The sequence below is a fragment of the Argentina anserina genome, chromosome 5 (genome assembly GCF_933775445.1).
Source record: "Argentina anserina chromosome 5, drPotAnse1.1, whole genome shotgun sequence".
In the NCBI taxonomy this organism is placed as follows: domain Eukaryota; kingdom Viridiplantae; phylum Streptophyta; class Magnoliopsida; order Rosales; family Rosaceae; genus Argentina; species Argentina anserina.
In genome coordinates this window covers 25993736-26016499 of record NC_065876.1, presented here as the reverse complement: position 1 = coordinate 26016499, position 22764 = coordinate 25993736, and the positions used below count along the sequence as shown (strand labels likewise).

The following is a 22764-nucleotide window of genomic DNA, read 5'->3' as shown; positions in this document are numbered from 1 at the left end:
GGCGCATAGTTAATCACGTCATAATGAAAGCAATAGTGTCCCAACAACACTAGCATGCATGAATGTATAGCTCATTGAATCTCTTCATCATCTATACTTAGACGGAATAGAGAATCAAGAATTAGCTTCATATGAACACATATGGGTATGAGTTCTTGCAACCGATTGTACTACGTTCTCTCGAACGTCGCAATCTGATTACATAAGCTCTCCGTGGTCTGGAGGCATTTAAAGTCCCTCGGGCACTCTCATATCTGCGTCAAGATCCCTTTACAGATATTCTATGACCACTATCATATGCTGCAAATCAGTTTTCATGGACACTACTACTGATCAAGTAGCGGAAAGCAATTATGTCCATAACGAGAGAATATAACTCATCGTAGTCAATACTAGGATAATGAGACAATCTTTGCGCCATAAGTCCTGCATATATCGCATGACTTCATCTTTCTCATTACACTTACGAACAACGACCAACATAACAAGTCTAGTTCAGCCTGTATTGATTCTTTCCACTTCAGTCAAGTTGCTCATCGTTGATGCTTTACAACGAAATAAGAGCATAAGCGAATACATCATCAATCATGGGAGATCAATCCATTAAACACATGCGCGCGCTGTATACGATCAATTCGTGAGATTTCTATTCTTCTCTAACATCAACAAAAGGAGTCTGTAGCGTCCCACAGAAAGTTAGTTGATACACATGTTTAGAGAATATCTCTTGATGATGGGCGAAATACTTGTGCCTACGCACTTCGCTTCTTTCTAGTTTTGATTCCAGAGAATAATGGTCTCCCCCTCATCTAGGGAGAAGCCAAGACCGAAGCTATGACCCTTACTAGTCCATCTTTGCGTTTGCCGCCCTTGTTTTGTGGTGCAATGCCACGGGCGCCGACAACACCACAGCGTACGATGGTGCCATCGCCGGCTTCCTTCCCACTGTCAGGGATGGTGCCAACGGTGCTAGGACCAGGTCATATGAAATTCTCTCATATTCTGAGAGTTCCAACCTTACCGGCACATCACAGCATTTATGTGCGATCTCGTCACTTTCGCAATATCGGTAAAGTCATTGAGCATCGAATCTTTGACTTTCTGGAGGTCGATAATGCGTTGCACATTTGCTCACTTTGAGTAGTGCGGGATCTTAATGAGACATAGTGCCACACCACGTCAATTCCTGGCGTTAAAACCAGAATGAGAGCATTCCATATCTCCCCCTAACGACGGGAAGTATGTCTCATCAAAGTGACCGTCTGCTAATATCGCAGGATAGAGATCAACGGTTGTAGATTGGAAATAGCGGACAAGTGTTGGTGATTCATAAATCATAACCAACCAGAATACTTAATCGTTTCAAGTAGACCCATTGAGATAACTACAATAGAGGCACATAAACAACTTTAACCAAATAGGCGTTAGTGAAAAGAACGTTGGGATCGTATCCAGTGACCATCTGGTACGCACTAAACACTTGGCAAGTTGTGGGTCTGAAACGAATAAATGTCGCTGCATGCAACATCATTACATATCCCCATGCAAAAATCGGCAGGTTAGTACCCATAACCAAGTCCGAGCTCTGCTAGATCGTGCGGTGAATGAACATGAGGAATAATATGTTCAATGACGATCCTAGTAGATATGCAAAACGAAATCATCAAAGTCGTGGAGATGAACTCTCCAACGATATCCAATAAAATAGATTTGAGAGGATGAGAAGGGTGGTGAGCCCTTAGTATGATGATCATAGCTAAAAACTTTAGCGAATGCAGCGTTTCTTGTGGAAAGCAAAGCGACGTGTGACCAACGCGTCGATGCTCTTAACCTATACCATAAAAATACCGAAAAATGTCCGTATTCGGTTGGATAGGGTCCACTAATGTCACCTTAAATACTTCGTAAGAATGGAATGTTCTCGGTTGGAGCATTAGCAAATAAGGACTTCTTTGAAATCTAGCAAAAGAACATGCTTTGCAAAATGAGTGATGAGCATCAGAGATTACCATGGAGGCATTAGAAAACACGGGAGGCATCACAAGCTCTTGTGAAGGAGGGGATGCCGCCACCAACGGCCTTAATGCCATGGAGCCGCCGAAATAGGCAGGCTCGGCCTCACCGTGTGGAGCATGGGTGAGATGGTCCTCCAATCGCTTCGTGAACATGAAAAATAGAGGATAATGTGAATTTCAAAGAACTCGAATCATCATATCTTGTTCAAAATGACCAAAAATGATCATGTCAAAACCGAGAAGACAGTAAAACCGAACCCATGATTCAAAGAATCTTGAGTTACATAAAGCTACTACTGCAGGCAAGGAAAACTATGTCTGCATGCTAACAAAGCTACTGTCGAAGCTTGAAAAAGATACTGTCAATGACTGACAGATTTATTCCTCTCCATTCTTAACACAAATATCAAGATGAAAATCTATCATTGGCATGTATGGCTGTGGTCTGGTTGGTTAAGTATGTAGTTTAGCTAACAACGTTGTGGTCACGGGTTTAAACCTCACTGACATATGTAAGGGTGTGTGAGTTATTTACTAAATAAATAAAAATTAGTGTGACGACCCTGAAACTACCAGTGTGACTAATCTGCAACTACCAGTGTGAATAAGATTGTCACAACACTGTAGCAACTAGTGTGACTACAGGTGTAACAACATGACTACGAGTGTTACTAGCTAGCTTGCATCGATGACTACTGGTTGGACAACATTGTAACTACAAGTTTGACTAGCCTGCAACTCTAGTGTGCATATCGGTATGACAATATTCATGGCGTGCCGAACCGTCCAGGGAGAGAACAACGTTGGCGATGAAACGGAGAGTGCGCTTGTTGTTGTAAGCCTTTAGGGTACTGAGAGTGCGAACATGGCTGGCGTAATCGTACTTGACGCTTAAGACAAAGTTGTTGAGGACGACGGCGACGATGATGCTAATTGAGATAAGGAGTAGGGCAACACCTAAAATTGGACAACCAAGTCATGGCTTATAGAAGGTTGAAGGTCGGGTTGAGGGGCCGCAATGCAAGAAGCTAACATGGATGATGACAAAGACTCCAACTCCAATTATGATCTCATAGGAGCGATGAGAAGAGTCCATGACAACATTGTAAGCTACCACTGTTAAATGTAAGGTGACCTTTCTATGATATGTAAACAATGGGTCACCTTATAATTACTAGCATCAACCCACACACAAATAAAAACCTGTTTTTTTTTTAAACTAACCATAAAATGTAGTTATTGTAAAGAGAAGTTAAATATGTATGCAGCATGACTTCTTGATCTATTTCTTTATTGATTTTTATTTATTTATTTATTTGACGTTTACGACTATATCCTTCATAGATTAAAAATCTATTTTATTTAACCATAGTCTAGGGTTATTAATGTATTTTCATATGGTTTTTGGTAGAAAAAAAAACAGTTTTGGTTATAATGTATAGATTATTAGTGAGTGGAAATGCTATGATTTGTTTTTCTTTGAATTTCCCCAAAATTAATAAAACAATATAGATTAAACACAAAAGAAGGTAAATTAAATAAGATATAATCAAGATGTATAACATTTGGTTAGTTTATGAGCTTCGTGCTCACAAGAAAACTATCCAATGTATTCTTTTGGATTTCAATAGTTATGGTGCAAGGTGTAGACAACGAAGGTTGTAACCTTTAAGCATTATAATAAGAGAAGAATTGTGTGTATCTTGGTTGTTTTCAATTCCGCAGTTAATAACTTTGAAGTGTTTTGTATCATGTTAAGTCTTTAGATTCTAGAAAATTGTTGCTTATTTTAAAATGATATTGATTCACGACATCTAAAGTTTTGTTTTAAGTTATCAGATGCGAGAGTAGGTAGATGTCCATTGTGAGCCCCGGAAAAAAATTGACGAGCTAAATTGAGATTGTACGGTGATTACTTTATGATTTCAGTAATTATTAAAATAATAGCTCGAGAATATTTTTCAGAGTTTTCAAATAAGTGAATCTCTGGATTAAATGTCGTATGCATTACAAAGAGTAAGTAGAAATATTCGGGAAATTTCTAGGCTCCCAAATTATTCTATATGATTTTCCGAAGTTCGGAAATATAAAGAATTATTTGAAAAATCAGGAATTGTTACAGTGCGATCTGAGCCATCGATTTTGATTGATTAATCTCAGCCATTTGATCTAATGGACTAATTTTTTGCGACCCAGAGCACCGCGCGCGTCGTTCCGCCGCCGTCAGGCCGTCTCCCTCCGGCGAACCGGTCCCATCGTGACCACCTCCTCGTAGCCCTCCTCCCTGCGTTCGTGGCTCCTCCTATCTCCAACGGAGGAGTGAGAATCGAAGAAGGAACAGTCGACTCCCTCTGGCGACATTGCAGCGTTTTCCGGCGTCTACGGCCACTGTTTGGGTGTATCTGGTATCATTTTTCATCTCTTCGTGTGCTATAAGTCTGTATAATTATATTTTGGATTGGGTGAAGTTTTGATGAATTGGGTTTTGGGTTTTTCATGTTCTTCGTCGTTCTTCAACCTCGGGACTTGTTGGGTGTTTCTTGGCTCGATTTCAATCTTCTTAGCGTCTGTGAATCATATTGGGAGCTTTCTGGATCGAGCTGATCACTTGACTCCAAATTGGTGGATTTCAGCTTCACTGAGTTCGTGAGAAATCTTCTGCTACTTGGAAGTTCCAAAGGTAGATTGCAGCTTGAATTCAAAGTTAGTTTGTTATAGTGGTGTCTTGCTGTAATCACATATTTGGAGTTGAAAATGGATTATGTTGATATCCAAGATATTCGATCTGTGAGCATAGTTTTGGACCTTTTTGGCTGTTTGTAATTACAGGAGGATAGTGTGATAATCGCCTTGAGATTTCTTGTTTGTTTGATTGAGTGAAATGTGAATTAGAATTATCTCATATCATAGAATCTGTGTAGTTTCCTGTAAATGGAAATCAATGGAAGTTGTTTGTATTCTGTGAAGTTTGGCTAATTCCTTGTAATTGTAATTATAGAAATTGTTGAGAGATGAATTGGATATCATGTGTACGTCCAGTTTTACAAGTTGAATTGATGTGATTTTGGATGGGTAGTGAGTTATGTGCATGATTGAAATTGTGCAAGTGTGCATCGGTTTAGAAATTGGTGTGTTGGGTGCCCATAGTAGAATTTTGGGAGCAATAAATGTGAACAAGAACTATGACTTTTGATTAAGTGATATTACTGTTAGTGAGACCATGATCAAGTCTAGGAAGTTGGTATGGTTCCTACCTTTCTTCCTTATTTATTTACCTCTATGGTAAAATGGTAGAAATGAAATGGGTGTTCATATTAATTTTATTTAACTAGTATTCGACAAATACTGAAGATAAAAGTAAATAATTGAGTATCTGTCGATATTACATTATCGAGTGGTATTCGTTGAAATCATGTTTTCGCTTTGATTTGGTCAATGATGGTCAATTCTCTAATTAGACGATTTATTAGTCATCATAATAGTATTGACTGTGGTCAAGTTATTAATGACTACTATGTCGGACAAGGGACTTCAGTTACCCGGTGAATGGAAGTGGAAAGCTTATGACTCGCAGAGTACGCTAGGGAAAGCATTGGAATCCAGGTAGGGATTCTTTATTTATCTCGATTAGAACTTTCTACAATTTATTTATAAAATGGTGCATGTTTTGGTTTGGTTATTTTATTACTTCAAGTATTAACCGAACCGTGAGTGATTGTGATGGCTTGAGAGCGAAGGGTAACACTGATTTCCTTGGGTTCGATCCCCTTAACCTATGGAGGGTTTAGTTACACTAGTCGTGCGAGTTCTGATCTTAAGGACGGACTCGAAACGTTGTGTAACTTGGTAGTGGACGTTCTCGCTACGCTTATCTGTTTTAAATGGATATGAGGTAAGGTCGTGTAGTGGGTCTATAGGACCGGCCATCATGTAACATTTGGTTTTGGCATGCCGTATTGAGAATCTATGCACCGATTCTCGAGTCAAGGTTTTTATTAAAATTTGTCATTCATTCAGTCTTGATTTAAATTGATTTTACACTAGGCCCAGTTAATGTTTTTGAAACTAATCGAGAAACCCTACACCAGTGTGTTTGCAGGTAATGTGCACTGAGACGGGATAGTGGAGGATGTGGCAGGGTGGGTTATTTAGGTTTTGTCGAACCGTTTCTCGTTTTTCATTGTAAATTATATTACCTTGTTTGTAGTCTTCATAATTTAGTTAAAGCTAGTTTTTTGTTTAGCTTTGTTGGTATTCCTTTATTCTAGTTCATCATTCTAGAATATCAGTTGTATAAAGTTCTAGACGAACAAATGTATTTTGGGAATAATGATTTTCACCTCAAAATTATTTTAAGCTTTCTCTGTGATTCTCGAAAATTTTCTTATACAAATTATAAAAATTGTCTTGCGTTTCTTTAAAATATAAATCCGTCTTTCGATTTACGTTTTATCGACTCACAACACTGTGACATTCTTAAGCTGGTGAGGTGCAGTTTGGGGCGTTACATTCATGTTGAATCTTGAATGCTTCTTGTGAATAAAGACCACAAATTGGTAAAATAGCTTATGTCATATTTTATTAGCTTTGTGTGAGTCCTTTTATTCTTATTGAACTTCATTGATCCTTATAGTAGATGTCATACTTCTGAGAGTAACTTGAAAACTATACTCTGTCATAAGGTAGTATTCATGTTTTTGAGAAATTATGCGTATAAGTACTCTGCCTACGACTTATATGAAAAAAATTTTGACACCAGTTTGACGTACAATTAATAATTATAAGAGTACATACTTGAATAAGATTGTGATGGTGAACTTAGAAGCCCTAGTGTTTGTTGTCTTATATTAACTTTCAAAACTCTAGATTTCGATTTGCTTTTCATTATTTGTGTTTGTTTGATCAATTAATTAGGATTAGAAGTTGATTATGAATCTCTAGCTGGAACCCCCTAATACTTGCATAAGCTATACTACGACTGATTCGTATACTTGCAAAGTTATTAAAATTTGACAACAGTATCACAAGCAGTAGAGTTGGAGCATTGTTGCAGCAGAGACCACGGCGGCAACAACAATGGCAGAATGCCAGAAAAGTAGAGGCGACATCTTTACCCCGAACTGAATACCCTAAATCCGAGAAGGTTTTAGTTTTTCCAAGATGGTTAGAGGCTACTAGAGATGTAGCAGACCCTCGGGGCAGCAGCAACATCACTGGAGGACTGGCAGTGGGAAATCCTAATTGGATTTTTCCCGTCGAGTCATGCAATAGTAGCCAATAGGGCTGAACTACTATTGTTGCAGTGGTGGAGATGGAGAAGCCGGAATCGACAGCGATGGCGTAGAGGCGTCGTGGCGCAACTACAACAATTCTAGCTTGAAATTGAACGGTTTTAAGGCTAGAGGGAGAGGTGAAGGTCCAGGACTCGTTCCAGTTTAGGGGGGCGGCGCATGAAAGAGGCCGACGACAGCGATATAAAAATTTTGGGTGGTCTTTTCTCCAAAACTTAGGATTAGAACCTCGTGCCTGATAACGTGGTCTGAAAAAACATGCTCAAGGTGACATTTAGGAGAAGTCCTACGGAGGTTCTTCCCTCCACTGGGTGGAGGTTCACATATATGTGGTTTAACGGCGCGTGTATAATAACCCCTAACAGACTTAAGTTACTTAAATAAAAAATGATCCATATCAAATTACTTAACCAGCTATTTAAACTTCTGGGGACCATGAGTAGTAGTAAGTGAAGATGTCAAAATTATCAGAGCCCACATCAAAATGGCAAAATGGCTCTTCCCTTCATCTCCATGAAGCTATTGACCTGCAAATCTGTGAATGGAAAGCCTCTGTTTCCAGACTTTCCTCTAATAACAGTAATTAAACACACCCATTAATCAGTTATCTTTCTCAATAGCAGCCTGATCTGAGAAAGTAGATAACATAATAACTCCAATTAATATACTCCGGAAAAACGGTCCTGGGTTCCAGAATCATGACTAGATTCGTTTAATGGAGGTGGAAGATATAAGCTCTTAGGTATGAGGCGGCCGATATGATTGAGTTTTGTTTCACTTCCACTGTAAGTCGAATGATTTACATAAATCTAGACGATCTCAATCTCTAGTACACATGCTTTTCGACCTCGATCATCACTGATTTTCAACTCTCGTCATTTCCTTGAAGTTCCTCGCCAAAGTTCACCTTCTATCAACAGTTCAACACCAATTTCTATGGGAATCAGACCCCAAAAGGCCATGTGCTCAAGAATGACATTCTGGATTGAAAGAAAGAAGAGGTGGTGATTCGATTGAACCCAGGAAAGGTCAGGCTCCTCCCCTTTGTTCCCAAGCTCAAATGAAGATTATCTTCGAATCGTGCCTTCAGCTCCTCCATTAACAGACCAATTGCAACAATTTACCTTTATTTTCTACGAATTTGTCTCCATATGGGTATTGAGTTACTTGAATAGAATGATTAAGGGAATCATCGTTAATAAAGATTATGGTGAAAGCCACTAATGTCTGCAGCCAACACAAACCCCTCATCGAAACAGAGACGCCTGAAACCTCTGTTAGTCAAATAAGGTGGCTTGACTCCAATTTGTGGTTGTAGGCCTGTCACATCATCCTTTGAGCTGAAAGGTGGAGGTTCACACGGTGAAGGGAAGAATTTTCGGAAATCCTAATTTATATGTTATTAAATATAATATAGATCTCCTTTAAATAGGAGAATACAATCAATACATGAAGTATTAGTCCCATCTTTATGATGTGTGACCATTTTCATATATAGAATATGACCAAATATTTTAGTTTAACTCCTAACATCAAGCACACCTATCAGGAACCAATTCTTCACAACATTTATCTTATAAAAAATTAATTATCTAAAATAAACAAATAAAAAAAAATTGGCACATGCATGAACATGTGTTAAGATGTTAGTAGTATATTAGGGTTATATTACGACATGTGTTAGAGGTTAATAATATAAATTATGGTTATATATCACTTATTGTATCCAACTTACCTGAGAAAACGAGATTCCTTTGAGTATCTTCATCATCTTCCGAGTTTGAAACGGTTATAGACGAGCTACGAATGTCAGTAATAGCAGGATCTTGGATAATTATCCCTATTAGAAGGAAGAAAAAATGTATTTTTAGTAGTAATTTGACCCATTATTTGCCCATTTCAACGAGAGAAGAGAATGTAGTAGTACTCACTGTCGTAGATCCATTGTTGCCAGAAGTTGAATCGCATTTCACTTAAGTGTGCAGAATGCATACGAGACAATATCGAGATGGGAGAAGTGGCTCCAGTTGAAGTTTTAACTGTGGCCAAGCTTGGGCATTTTGAAAGTAAGTCCCACGCTATATCTGAAGTCGAGGTAAAGAAGAGAATTATACCCGGCAATCAAATAGTTTATGGAGTCACTACGTACTCGCAAGGGATTGATTAGATATAAATGTCTTACCGAATTTTTTCGATGCAAGACAAATCGCCATTAGCGCAGCACCTTCCCCTCCATTATCTGGCAGTACTAAAGCTTTCTGTGGAGTGTTGGTATAGAGATAGCTGCCCAACTGGAATTTAAACAACCTACAAGCGTAGGTAACTGGAATAGAGTTATTGGCAGGACCGACAATTTCAAGTATATTTCGGTTCTTTTTAACCATGGGTTTAATTATTTCGATCACATCTCCTTCACTAAATTCGTCTCCACGACTTGCGCATAAAAGTATTGCAAAACTTAAAGCTGTATGACCTTTCCAATTTGTTATTTTCAGAGCTTCTAAGCTCATACATGTCGTCAACTCTTTCACAACATGCAAATGCCCGTTCCCAACTGCTAGGTGAAGTGCATGGCAGCCGTACGAGTTTCCTATTTCCAGATCTTCTTCTTTCATATACTGCACCAACTCTTTTACAATATTCAGATATCCTTGGCCAGCTGCGTAGTGAAGAGCATTTTGGCCGGAAGTGTTTTGTAATTTCAAGCTTTGTTGTCTCATCAAGGGTATCAACTCTTTCGCAATATCCTCATGCCCCTTCCAAACTGCTAGGTGAAGTGCATGGCAGCCGTACGAGTTTCCTATTTCCAGATCTTCTTTCCTCATCAACCGCACCAACTCTTTTACAATATTCAGATGTCCTTTGAAAGCTGCGGAGTGAAGAGCATTATGGCCGGAAGTGTTTTGTAATTTCAAGCTTTGTTGACTCATCAAGGGTATCAACTCTTTCGCAATATCCTCATGCCCCTTCCAAACTGCTAGGTGAAGTGCATGGCAGCCGTACGAGTTTCCTATTTCCAGATCTTCTTTCCTCATCAACCGCACCAACTCTTTTACAATATTCAGATGTCCTTCGCAAGCTGCCATGTGAAGAGCAGTCGCACCAAACATATTGCTTTTAGTTTTAATTCCCAGGCCTTGTTGTGTCATCACCGGTATCAACTCTTTCACAACATCCCCATTCTCCGCTTCTACTGCTCTGTAAAGAGCGGTGCAGCCATAATCATCTCTAATTTCCAGATCTTCTCGAGTCATCAACGACACCAATTCTTTTACAATATGCACATGCCCATTCCACGCTGCCATGTGAAGAGCTGTCCATCCGTTATATGTTGGATTTCTTGCTCGTAGTACTGCACTGGGTAGCGCCGCAAGGCACGCCTTAGCACTATCCCAATCATCATTCTCAACAGAATCAAAGAAAGGTTGATAGCTGGAGTGGAAGACATAGTTGGGATCGTTCTGATTTCCTAGCATGCATCCCAATCAAGATATGATTAATCGTTTTTCTTTTGTTTTAATTTCAAGTTTTCAACCAATCTTAAGTGAGCAGCAGCTCTCATTTAACTTAATCTGTTGTATGTCCGAATGATTTAGTCCACTAAAGAAATAGTACATACCTCCATTAGATTCTATTTCCAGTACATGATCAGCTTGCGTCAAATCCACCCTTGTATCATTTGTTTCAATTTTAAGAGATTTGATTATCTCTTCCCTCTCTGACAAACAAACAGGAATCTTAAATGAGTTTCTGTGTTAATAGAAATTGGGTCAGTTTATTGCAACAACATTAATGTCTCTCAAAAAAGGGGAAAAAATGTTGCTAACAATCACGGTGATAATATATGGTAGGCTATTACCAATCACCAATGGTTCAACAATGACATGTGCAACTCTTATGAAAATCATTCAATTTTTTTATCAGACTGATCGACTAAATGCTAGATACACGCCCAATGATAGTTGTTAACAACTAATATAATTGTAATAACCCTAAATTTCAATACATTATTTGAATCAATTTGAGTTCTATAAAGACATGAATTTCAGTTTAAAAGAATATAATTGTTTGCAACTTTACGGAACGGAAACGGAAACGTTATCAGAACGTTTGATTCGAAAAACGTTACGTTTCCGAACGATTTTATCGATTTTTATTCCGTCGCTCGGTTGCGAAAACTTCCTTCACGAAAGTTGTAGAACTCGTCGATACGAGTTCGTGGATATGTGACGCGTTCAAATCGGACATTGTACGTAAAAGTTATTAACGTTAGAAGTTGTTTCTGATTTTGGAAACTAGTATAAAAAGGATGTTTAGTGAGCTAGGGTTTCCAAAAGTGGAAACCCCTCATTTTCTCTCTTCTCTCCGCCTCCCTCTCCCTCTCACCCGATTCACTCTCTCCCTCTCGAACCAGCTCCGGCGATCTCCTCCTCCACTTGTCTGTGTCGCACACCGCCGGCCTGGGAAGCTTCGCACGGACGACCGCAGCAACCCTCGAGCTCGCCACACCTCCCCGCGTCCGCGTGAGTCTCTCCGCTCCAACCCGAGGTCTGCAAGTTCCATCGCCGCTGGCATGCATCCCTCCGACGATCTCCGGTGACTCCAAGGCGTGGATTAGGTAAGGATGAGTTGAATTGATTGTTTGTATGGTTGTTTGGTGTGGTTTTGTTGGGATTGGAAGGATTTGTTGCAGATCGGGGGAGGAGGAAGGAAGAGGGGGATACCGCCGCCTTAAGCGGCGCGTGTGAGGGCGTGGATGGTCTAGGGGCGGCGTGAGGCCGTGGCGGAGAAGAGGGGAGAAAAAGGGAGAGAAATGGGGCGGCGGTGGCGTGCTACGCGCCGTCCCTGGGCTCGGCGCGTGTGCCCCACGCGCGGCCTGCCGGCGGGTGGCGCGTGTACCCCACGCGCCGCCACGTGCGGCGGTGTGACAGTGTTTCCGATAGAGGTATTTTGGTAATTTACTTAAATGTAAATGTAAATTTTATTTACTACGGTAAATGTAATTAAATTTTACCTTCGGTAAATGTAAATATAAATTACTTTCAGTAAATGTAAAAAGTAATTTGTAAAAGGTAATTAGTAAATTTTATTTACTGAGATTGTATTTACATTTAATTAGTACGTATACGTACAAAAATACGTATTAATATTTGTACGTACAGAAATACGTATATAATATTTGTACGTACAAAAAATACGTATATAATATTTATACGTACAGAAATATGTATATAATATTTATACGTACAGAAATACGTATATAATATTTATACGTACAGAAATACGTATTAATCGTATATTTGTACAGTAACCGTGAATAGTAACAGTGAACATTAACACTGAACAGTAATTTCGTAAAACCGAAAATTGCTGAACAGTAACCGATTATTACTGTTTCGGCATTTAAAGGCTTACGAAACGATTCTAAAATTCTTTTCTTATCTTTTCAAGGTGATCGTTAAATCGATGAAAGGAATTATCATCGGGAATTGTGGAATTACGCTAGAGTCGATAAGGTGAGTAAAATCTCACGTATTTACGAATCTACCCTCGCGGTGATACAATATTTTGCAAGGGTATTTAATAATGAATTACGAACATGTATACAATATAGTGGACTACATATATAATGTATAAATGGTAATAAGTATATATATATATATAGTTCATTATGTTATGTACTGTTATTAATTCATTAGAAAATGTCATTTCAATGACGAGAAATTGTGTAATGAGCATGTGTTTGTGAAATATGACATGTATAGGATATAGTAAACTATATATATATTGTATGAATGGTAAATAAGTACGAATATATATAGTTTTCTATATAATATACTGTTATGAGTTTTATTGCGAGTATATCGAGCATAATTTTGAAACGTACAATATGATGTGTGATTATTGTACGTGAGTTTAACATTGAGTTTGTTAAAATGTTAATTTGTCTTTGGACGTGATTTAGTACAATATGATGTGAGATTATTGTACATGTTTGGCAAGTCGGAACCTAGCCTTGGCCGGGCGAAAGTTACGATACAATTAGAGCTCTAGTCTGTCAGCCATAGTACTTCATGTGAGGTAACGGGTGGTTATCTACTCATGAGTACTCAGATTGTTTTGGATGTTGGGTAGCGGGTGGTTACCCAATATCAGCGTAGTACTGCATGTGAGGTAACGGGTGGTTATCTGCTCATGGGTACTCAGATTGTTTTGGATGTTGGGTAGCGGGTGGCTATCCAATATCAGCGGTGTATTACGAGAGGGGTAACAGATGTGTACCAGCGTTCTTGGTACCCGTATTATAAATGCATTTAGGTAACCAGAAGGGTTACTTAATTTCTCATGAGCGTTTTATTTTATATTTCTTTGGGACAACCAGATGGGCCGTCCATTGACTCATGAGGGCATTTATATTGTTGATTGTGATTTTTCGTATATATTGATATGCGAACTGTATTGTCATTTTACTCATACGAGCTATAAGCTTACCGGGTTTGTGTTTACAATCCCGGTGCACCAATTCAATGGTGTAGGGGATAATTCCGCAGGTACTGATTAGCGGAGATTGAGCGACGACTTCGGAGATTCGAAGTCGTTCGTATCCTGTTCGTGGTGAGATTTCTGGCGTGGATTTGTGTGAGAATTTGAGTGAATTTATTTGTAAGCTTTGTGAGAGTTTGTGAGGATTATTACATTTTCCATCTTATTGTAATGTCGAATTATAAATTTGGTTTGTAATAATCGGTTTGACTGAGTTGTATTTGGAACTCAGAGATGATCCGCTGTGCACGTTATATGATTTCGATTCCTTTGAGATTGTTTTTGGTGTTCTAACGACTTTGAAATTTTGAGTTTTTAGGCTCGAAATTTTAGGGTCGTTACAATAATATCAGATCAATTTTATTTGTTTGTTAATCTATTCCGCTGATCAATTAATTGATATCTGTTTTTCTTATTGTTATAAAGTAAACTGGTTTGTCAACCACAAGGACTGTGAAAATACACAAAACCCCACATACCATATATATGTTGAAAGTTATAATTTTTAATATTAGAAGGATATTATGGTACATAAACAAATACTGATAAACAATATTTAAAGAATAGAAAAGAAAGAGGATAACTTCCTCTGGGCAAATTCTCTCACTATAAAAAAAGTAAGCAAAGAGCACAAATAAATTGTGGCTCAAACGTGGGTGTTAATAGTGTGGTTTTTGTCCAAAATTCCACAAATCCCCTCATAAATATGGCATTTTAATTATAACATTTGTGAGGGGTTTTGTGGTATTTTGAGCCGCAATCATTTTGTGTTCTTTGTTTACTTTTTTTTATAGTGTCTCCAGGTTAATTACTACCCACTATCCCCACTTACCCACTTCTCCTTTTTATAGATTATCAAGATAAAATTAAAATTGTTTTCTCGAAAAAAAAAGACAGTATGATTTAGATAAAATTTTGCATGGATGGGCAAAGATAGTTTTTTATTTAAGAACAAAATATTTGTTATTCTTTAGACTTTATCCCTAAAAACAGTTGTATCCTCCACTTATATTAAACAAGTTAGTCTCTAATCTCTCATTTATCAACAGTCTAGTTTATTTCATCATAAAATGATCAATTAAATTAATAAAATGACTAAAAGGTCCTAGTTAAAATTAATTATTTTTCCTCTTTTGTTTTTTTTTCATTTCTTTTTATTTCTCTTTGTTTTTCCCGTTCCGAGAGTCGTCATAAACGAACATGCATCTACAAGTATCCCACTAGATCCACCACGCCTTCGCCACTTTAAATGAAACTCAATTTTTGATATTGTTTAACTTTCTGGAAAAATTCGCACATCTAGGACATTCAATATGAACGGAGAAACAAGAGAGATTTGGAGAGCGAGAGGTGAGTGAATGTAAAATAAAACCTATGAAAGAAGACAAAGAGGTAGCTATGAATTTCTTAAGACTTTCGTTTGTGAGTGTGTGTGAGAAAGATGGAAGAAGAGAAAAAGAAACTTGATTTTAAATGAGGGTGTTTTAGTTATTTCAATGTATTTATATTTGACACTTCAGCGAAATGGGCGTAATTGTTGAGAATTGAGATATTATGGATTGATCTATTTAATTTGAAATATGGATAACAAAACTGTTTTTAGGGATAAAATTTAAAGAGTAACAAGTATTTTGTCCTTTATTTAAATCTCTTGGGTTACACGGGAGCATACCTCTTTTTTCTAGATCTATTATGAAAGAAGCCTTGAAGCGTTTCTCCAGATCCTCCCAGGCTTTCTTGGCTGTGCGAGTTTCCCTGATCAAAGAAAACAGTAGAGTCCCGCATGAAATTGTAATTGCATGTAAAGCCTTGGCATTCTTTGTCGCCCAAGCCTCGTATTGAGCTTCTCCCTCCTCTCGTTTAGGAGGCTCCGTATTGACAACATCCCAAAGATCTTCCGCCAACAAGTAAATCTCAACCCGAGAACTCCAATCATCAAAGTTATGTTGATTAAGAACTTCGAGGACAATAGTGTTGGAGGCAACCACCGTATTGCTCGCCATTTTATATAACGCTCAATCTGCGAAATGAATTTAGGGGGATTTTAAGTCGAGCAGAATAGAACAGAAAACTATACATGTATAAGTACGCTGTAAACTCACCGGTAGTGAATTGGTTGTAAAAATCTTTGGAATACGGGTGCTTGCATGCTCCAACATATGCAGAGGCAGTAGCCATAGTTCTTATTTATCTAAGTAAATTTAGTAATTTTAAAAACAAGACTTGGGCAGAAAAAAGTTAGAAAATGAAAACAGTTGACCCGACATTGCGTCGACATAGGCGATTTGATAGGGTGCAGTTTGGCACAATTTTTATTTTTATCTCAGTGAGTCATTTGCATGCATTGACTAGTTTAATTTATGACAAAGTTTATTAACTTCTATAATTTGTTACGTAATTTATAAACAAAGATTCAGATCTAAAACTAGGAACGATGCGTCCGGCGCCACCTTTGCCATTATTATTTCATTTATTTGTGATTGCCAAGGAGCGGTAGCCAGTTATAATGGAGAGAAGAAGCTATAGACAAATGCTTTGAGGGTCTGAGCGTTCCTCACAAAGTAAAAGTTATTATGTGGAGGGCAATTCATAATTTAAATTTATTCATTGTGCTACTAATCCATATCAACGTCGAATTGTTGGGGCTAATTTTTGTGGGAAAGCAGTGGATTTTTCGGAGTCTTACAATGTATTTAGACCTTATTTGCAGGCTCTACAAAGAGGTGACAAACTTTGAAAGACAAAGTAAAAGACAATGCAGGCTCTCAAGCTATATTATACACTACACGTTGGAAAAGTTGTATTGAGTGTTAAGCCTCTATGATTCAATATTCTTGATATGAACGGTGACTTTGCCTCAGATATCACAAGAAATGCACTCACAAGTCACAACCGTTGGAATTCCAATCCCCTCTTTCAAGTAGGAGGTAACAGCATCCAGAAAGTGTACATACCATAATATCGAAATCAAACTCTGAACTAAGCCTTCATTTGATCAACCAAACACAAAGCACTAACATAGTAATCATGTTACTTGATAGATTCTCCACTATTCTAAATTACTAAAGGGAACATGGCATTACAATAATAATACAGGCATCTATTTACACATATCATGCATCTACACCAAAACACATAATTTAGCACACACTAAATCCGGCGAAAGATGATCATTAAGGGCCACAAGTTTGCCAACCTACTGGAGTTGACTGTCGTTGGTGGCTTGAGTTAATTCATTGCCTTGGCTTGAATCAAACAGAAAACTGTACTGGGATTGCAACGAACTTTTATGAATGTCTGATAACATAGCTGCAGTATCTGATACATCTTTCTTCATTCCTGCAGTCTTTGTATGCACATGTTCTTTGTATTTTGAGACTGAGTCAATTATGGTAATGAGTTTGCGAGCACACTTCTGAGTCTCTTCTTCACTTTGTCTAGTTACTTCCTGCAATTTCAACTTGGACGTCTACAAGAAAACAAGAAATTGATTAGGAATGGTCTGCAAAAATCACAAATATCTGATTAGTTAACGTAACATAAGACTCTGAACAGACATATATGCAATAATGCTATTTTCTGCCTTACAGGAACATATTATTTTGCTCAAATGTATGTCCCTAGATTCCTTGAAGCCAGCAAAAGGGCACCTTTAGCACAAGTGGACAAAGAAATAGTAGCAAACAAGGTCAGAGACTCAGACCTTCAGAATCTCAGCTGCTTCTCTTTCCACATTATTCATCTCATGAGCCTCCTTTTTAACTTCATCCATCATATTTCTAACTTCTTCTTCACATCTATGAGTGTAGTCCTGTGTCTCTTTTCGCAACGAACTCAGTTGAGCTTCTACCTGATGAAGAAATTATTCATGAGTACAATGTCAAATCAAAGAAATTCTTTTGCAAAATACTATGCCCATGTAAACTGTGGGCAATAAGCTAGATCATGACCCCAAGTTCCAATTGTAAACGGTAAGAATCATGAAAACTATCACAATGTATGACAAAGTTAATAAGTCATCACAGGACCTATATTCAATAAAGAGCCACCCTTTCCTCTAGGGGATATACATATTGCCTTCCAGAGACTGATACAAACTTTTTTATCCAAGCTAATGACAACCATATGAAGGGACTGGTAATAGATAGTATTTGCAAAGTATAGAGGAGCATAACATTCATTGGCATCAACAGAATCCACAGATTCTGCTTTAGTCCAGTCACCACAGGCACTAGAGCCACAGCTTCACTCAACCTAATATACTGAGAGTCTGAGACACCTACACCAAACCCCATGACTTTAAAACATTAAACTAAACCCGGTCACTCATACTTTGTATTTTCTGTTCGCTAAGCACATTAAATAATATAAAAATTTGATTAATTCTACACAAATGATCATAGAGTTTGCAGTTTTACCAAAAAGAAGTTTTCTATACATAAAGTTGTATTAAAGGAAAAAATGCAAAACGCCAAACATGCTTACATTATCCAGCACAAGGTTGAATAATAATCAACCCCAACTCAAACAGATGGTGTGGAAATCACATCCAACTGAACCTATTGAACTCATCTGAAAGCAAACAAATCCGAAAACTATTTTGGTACAAGAATTATGGAAAATTGAAAGCCTGGTCCCTTAAATGATTGACTGGAATCATTTGCTACACTACACAAGACTGACAAGAGATTGTGCAGCTAGACTACAATTCTAATAAGATTAAATCAGAGAAGTTGCTTTTATTTGAAAAGTGAGTTATTCTAGAGACTCACCTACAAATTTTTAAGAACAGATTTGAAAAATAAAAAGTATGCTTTTCCCAATCCTCCAGCTTTCAGAAATTTAAACTTCTCCTTTCTAAATTCCCATCAAAAAGTTGAAAATGGCAGTTGGGTCCTCTTGACTTATTTAGCTAACAAGACATTTGTTTGATCTAGATCATCACAATAAAAGTTATCAAGGTTTGACCACAGAATCGACTATAACCTTATAATTTTCATTATAATACTCATCATTAGCATATATTCCTACAATTAATGTAGACTAGTTTAGACTTCTCTTAGCAAGCTTTCCTTCCAACACCAGTGGTATTTCCATATATAGCCCATTCAACCTTTTCTATTTTTCCTGAGGAACACAACTACCACCAAGAAACAAAAAAGGATGCAGGAGCGAAAGAATCACCAGAAAAAAGTCCAAGCACAAAAACAAAAGCTCTACCCAAAGATCTAAAATACAGCAGCTTGCAAGAAAGGAAAATCCCAATCCGAAATATAAGGCTATAAAGAAAACCAAAGATGAAACTCTTTCCATTCACATCAACAAATACCCCTTCTATTCCTGTCCAGCTCACCCAGCCTATTTTACAAATTTTCACCTCAAAGTCTCAAACCATATCAAGAACAGTATAAATATAGACTACATCATATTAGCCACTACCATGTGTCAAACCACCACTAAATAACAGTCATAAAATATATCCAGGTGATCTATTCAACAGAAGACATAAGGTAGAAGCTACACAAGAATAAAACAAGATGCGGCAAAATAAACAGAATAATGTAAACAAAGTTAGATATTCAGTATTTGCACATAAAAAAGTTCGTAAGATGAAAATCTGATGATATTTTTTTTTTCTTTTTCGGGTCAATCTGACAATATTTGGATATCATAGCCTTTTTTTTAGGAACAAGTAGAACCCCAGATCAGGAATACAATGACTGCAACCAACTATTGGACAACATACAGACATGCATACTTACATACATATAAGTAGACTATTTGCATCTGGAGACTTCTCTTGCATATGATATTCATATATTCGACTATTTCAAACTATTGCACAAAGAAAAATACCAGCATATTATTATCTCGCTTCTCACACAAAAAGGCCACTCATCATATCTAATAAACTTCTGTGAATTACACATGCTATTTAGTGCAGATCCTGACATCAACTATCATTTTATTTCCAGTCTTGCATCCCTTTTGTAATAGCTCCAACTAATGGAGTGAACTCAGCAACATAGAACAATATCAACAATGAGATTCATGTCGGTAATATGTATTATCGTAATATGTACCCAAAGCTTTTAGTTGAGTATAGTTAACTTTTGAATGCCAAACAAAAAAAATTGATAATGATATCCTGTAATAAAAGAATGCATTCTGTTTCCCATGCACAAACAGTTTAACGTATGAGATATTTAGTTTTGATTTACTTACTTCATCAAGACGTGACTGAAGTGTTGATATGTCATTTCTTTTTCCCTCAATATCAGCAGAAAGTGCACTTGACTGATGCTGAAGCAAATTCAACTCATCCAATGTCTCCATTAAATCCTTCTTTACTTTCTCGGAGTATGAGTCAAGTGCAGGCCTCAAAGTTGACTTATAGTCAACCCCCATCACCTCAGCAGCTGTAGATCCCTTAGGATTCAGCACATACTGAAAGCCATTACAAAGTTTCAACCTGTTACAAAGAAAGAGATGCCAATTCCATCAGAGAAGTAAATCAGTTCACCAAAAGATTGTGAATTCATAACTGACATACATACGCAAACAGCAGTCAGAAAATCAGGCGTGAAGGAAACAACCTAAAATAAGAGTACAGATAACAAGGTGTTTCGTTACATTGAAAATATGTTGATGGCTCCATGAGCTATTGGATCAGCTAACACTGTCATGTGGCATCAAAGCGAACCATATGGAACTAAAATTTAGTTGACCACATAACAAATCAACAATAAAGAACATTGAAAAACCAAGCTATAAAGAAGGATGAAAAACCTCCTCATGACTTGGTTGCACTCCATGGCCAAAGCCTCGAGCTCCTTAACCTTGGGGCCGAGCGTGTTCTCCAAATCCCAAACCTTCTCCTCCCACACATTCCTCGCTAGCTCCGCTTCCCCAATATCCCTCTCCACAGCCTGCAACTCCCTCCTCATCCTCTCCACATCCCTCTCATTAAAACTCTGCGACTCGACTCTCTTCTTCAACTCCTCATTCTCCTCCAAAATCCTCCTCTTCTCCTCCCTCTTGGCCGCCAACGCCCCCTCCTTCTCCTCCAACACCTTCTGCAGCTTCTTCACATTCTTGTCGAGATTCTCAATCATCTGATGAAACTTCCCCACATCCTCCTCCAGCGTGCTCCTCTCCCTCTCCACCGCCTCCACCGGCGACGCATCCGACCTCATCGCCTCCACTTTCTTCTCCAGCTCCGCGGCATGCTCCCTCAGCGCCTTCACCTGCTCCTCCGCGTCGTCGCGCTGCCTCTCAAACTTCCCAACAAACTCCCTATCCACCTCCTCGGCCTCGTCGTCCTGCCCCCTTATGTAATGCAGGTAGCTCTGCAATGTGTACTGCCCCACCGGGTTGGAATCGAGAAACGCCTCGGAATTCTCATCAAGGTGGTCGTTGTAGCGCACGAGCTGGAACAGCCAGTGGATGACGGCGAGGAGATTCGGCCACTGGTGCGAGTTCACGGTAGGGTTACGGATCATGGACTTGTTGAGCTTGAAGGGGCATTTTAGGGATTTGAGGATCACAGGGAGGTCGTCCTCGAGCTTCGGCGACGGCCAGTCGAGGCGGGAGACGAGGAACCGGAGGGTTTCCGTGATTTCACGGCCGGGAGGGATGGGGAATTTGAGGAAGGCTTGGACGGAGTGAGAGGAGAGATACGAGTTGATGGCGGAGAGGGCGGATTGCTGGTAGGAGCGGTCTTTGTAGAGGTCGTTGTTGGAGATGGAGCCGCCGCCGCCGATTCCGAGGGAGGAGGGGCGGCTGCTGGCGAAGCTGGCGTCGGAGTCGCGGTGGCGGAAGTGTTCGAGTGGAGTTGACGGCGGCGGAGGGCGTGGGTTCATGGATGGCTTTGGTCGGCGAGCACCTCGCATATTGGCGGTGGAAGATTTCGGGTGGGTTTCTGATTGGGTGGTGGAGATGAGATGATTGAGATTTTAGGGTTGCGTTTTGGTCGGCGGAGCCCCAAATTGAAAATGTTCAGACTCAAATTTATTTCCCGCTCATATGCTCTAGAGCACTACTAGACTAACCACATTACTCTTCAAGAATTCCGACAGCAAAATAAGTTTTTGTTTTCTTCTCAAACCATATTGGGCATAAAGACTGAGATAAAGTGATCTAGAGTAAAGCAATTCAACCCCGCAAAACTCTTATTATTTGGAAGGCTCTTCATGGGCGTTTACTAACCGATGATATTTTACAACGACGAGGTTTTTCACTTCCATCTCGTTGCTCCTTTTGTGGAAGTCATGCGGAATCGAGTACACATCTTCTTTTGCATTATTATGAAATTGTGGTTTTATGAAAATGAGTTTGCCTTCTATTTTCTCATTCATTCTCGCCTTGGGGTACCCTTGATAAAGTGTTTAATGGTGTTGTGTTTCAACGTTCCCAAAACTTAAACGTCGACTTTAGTTTCTAGTCTCTTATAATCTAATTTGGTTTATTTGGATAACTAGGAATCTGATGCGTTTCGAATGTAAAATTTTTAATGTGTTGGAAGCCCAACGTCATCTTTTGGAATTGTTCAGATAGTCTACTCTGCATTTTTTTCATCCTTATAAGAAACATCACGATATGTTTATTTTCTCTATTCTTGGTATCTCACAATTGTCTGCCAATGCTATCAGCTTCATCCCGTCCTTTAATTAAGGGTTTCTTGGCTGAGGGTTTGCTATTTGCCATGAGTTTTTTATATATATGGTTTTGCATGGGTGGGTGTACACATACCGGATTGAGCTTTTGTTTATCCTCTTTGTTAGAGTTTATCAGACATAGGAGGTCAGGTTTTTTGTCCCCCTCATTTGTTAGTTTGATTTCAATAAATTAAGGGCAGTTTGCCCTATTATTAAAAAAAAAGTACTAGTACACTACTACGGAGTCGGTGTTTTATT

At 38.6% G+C, this 22764-nt stretch overlaps 1 protein-coding gene across 1 annotated transcript; it reads right to left on the bottom strand.

Annotated features, from left to right (window-relative positions):
- Positions 1–16983: 16983 nt before the first annotated feature.
- On the bottom strand, positions 16984–21864 carry LOC126794485 (kinetochore protein NDC80 homolog). Its single transcript, XM_050521218.1, has 4 exons — positions 20639–21864; positions 20075–20321; positions 17553–17699; positions 16984–17318 (listed from the first exon to the last, which is right to left on the bottom strand). The coding sequence occupies exons 1-4, from the start codon at positions 21739–21741 to the stop codon at positions 17046–17048; spliced, it is 1770 nt and encodes a 589-aa protein (XP_050377175.1). The 5' UTR covers positions 21742–21864; the 3' UTR covers positions 16984–17045.
- Between the last annotated feature and the right edge of the window lie 900 nt (positions 21865–22764).

Excerpts from the sequence above, each read along its gene's own strand:
- LOC126794485 (XM_050521218.1), bottom strand. The coding sequence starts at position 21,741 with ATGCGAGGTGCTCGCCGACCAAAGCCATCCATGAACCCACGCCCTCCG. Across the intron at positions 20,322-20,638 it reads TGCAACCAAGTCATGAGGAG|GTTGAAACTTTGTAATGGCT; the intron begins GTTTTTCATCCT and ends TCTTTGTAACAG. Across the intron at positions 17,700-20,074 it reads TTCAGTCACGTCTTGATGAA|GTAGAAGCTCAACTGAGTTC; the intron begins GTAAGTAAATCA and ends TTTCTTCATCAG.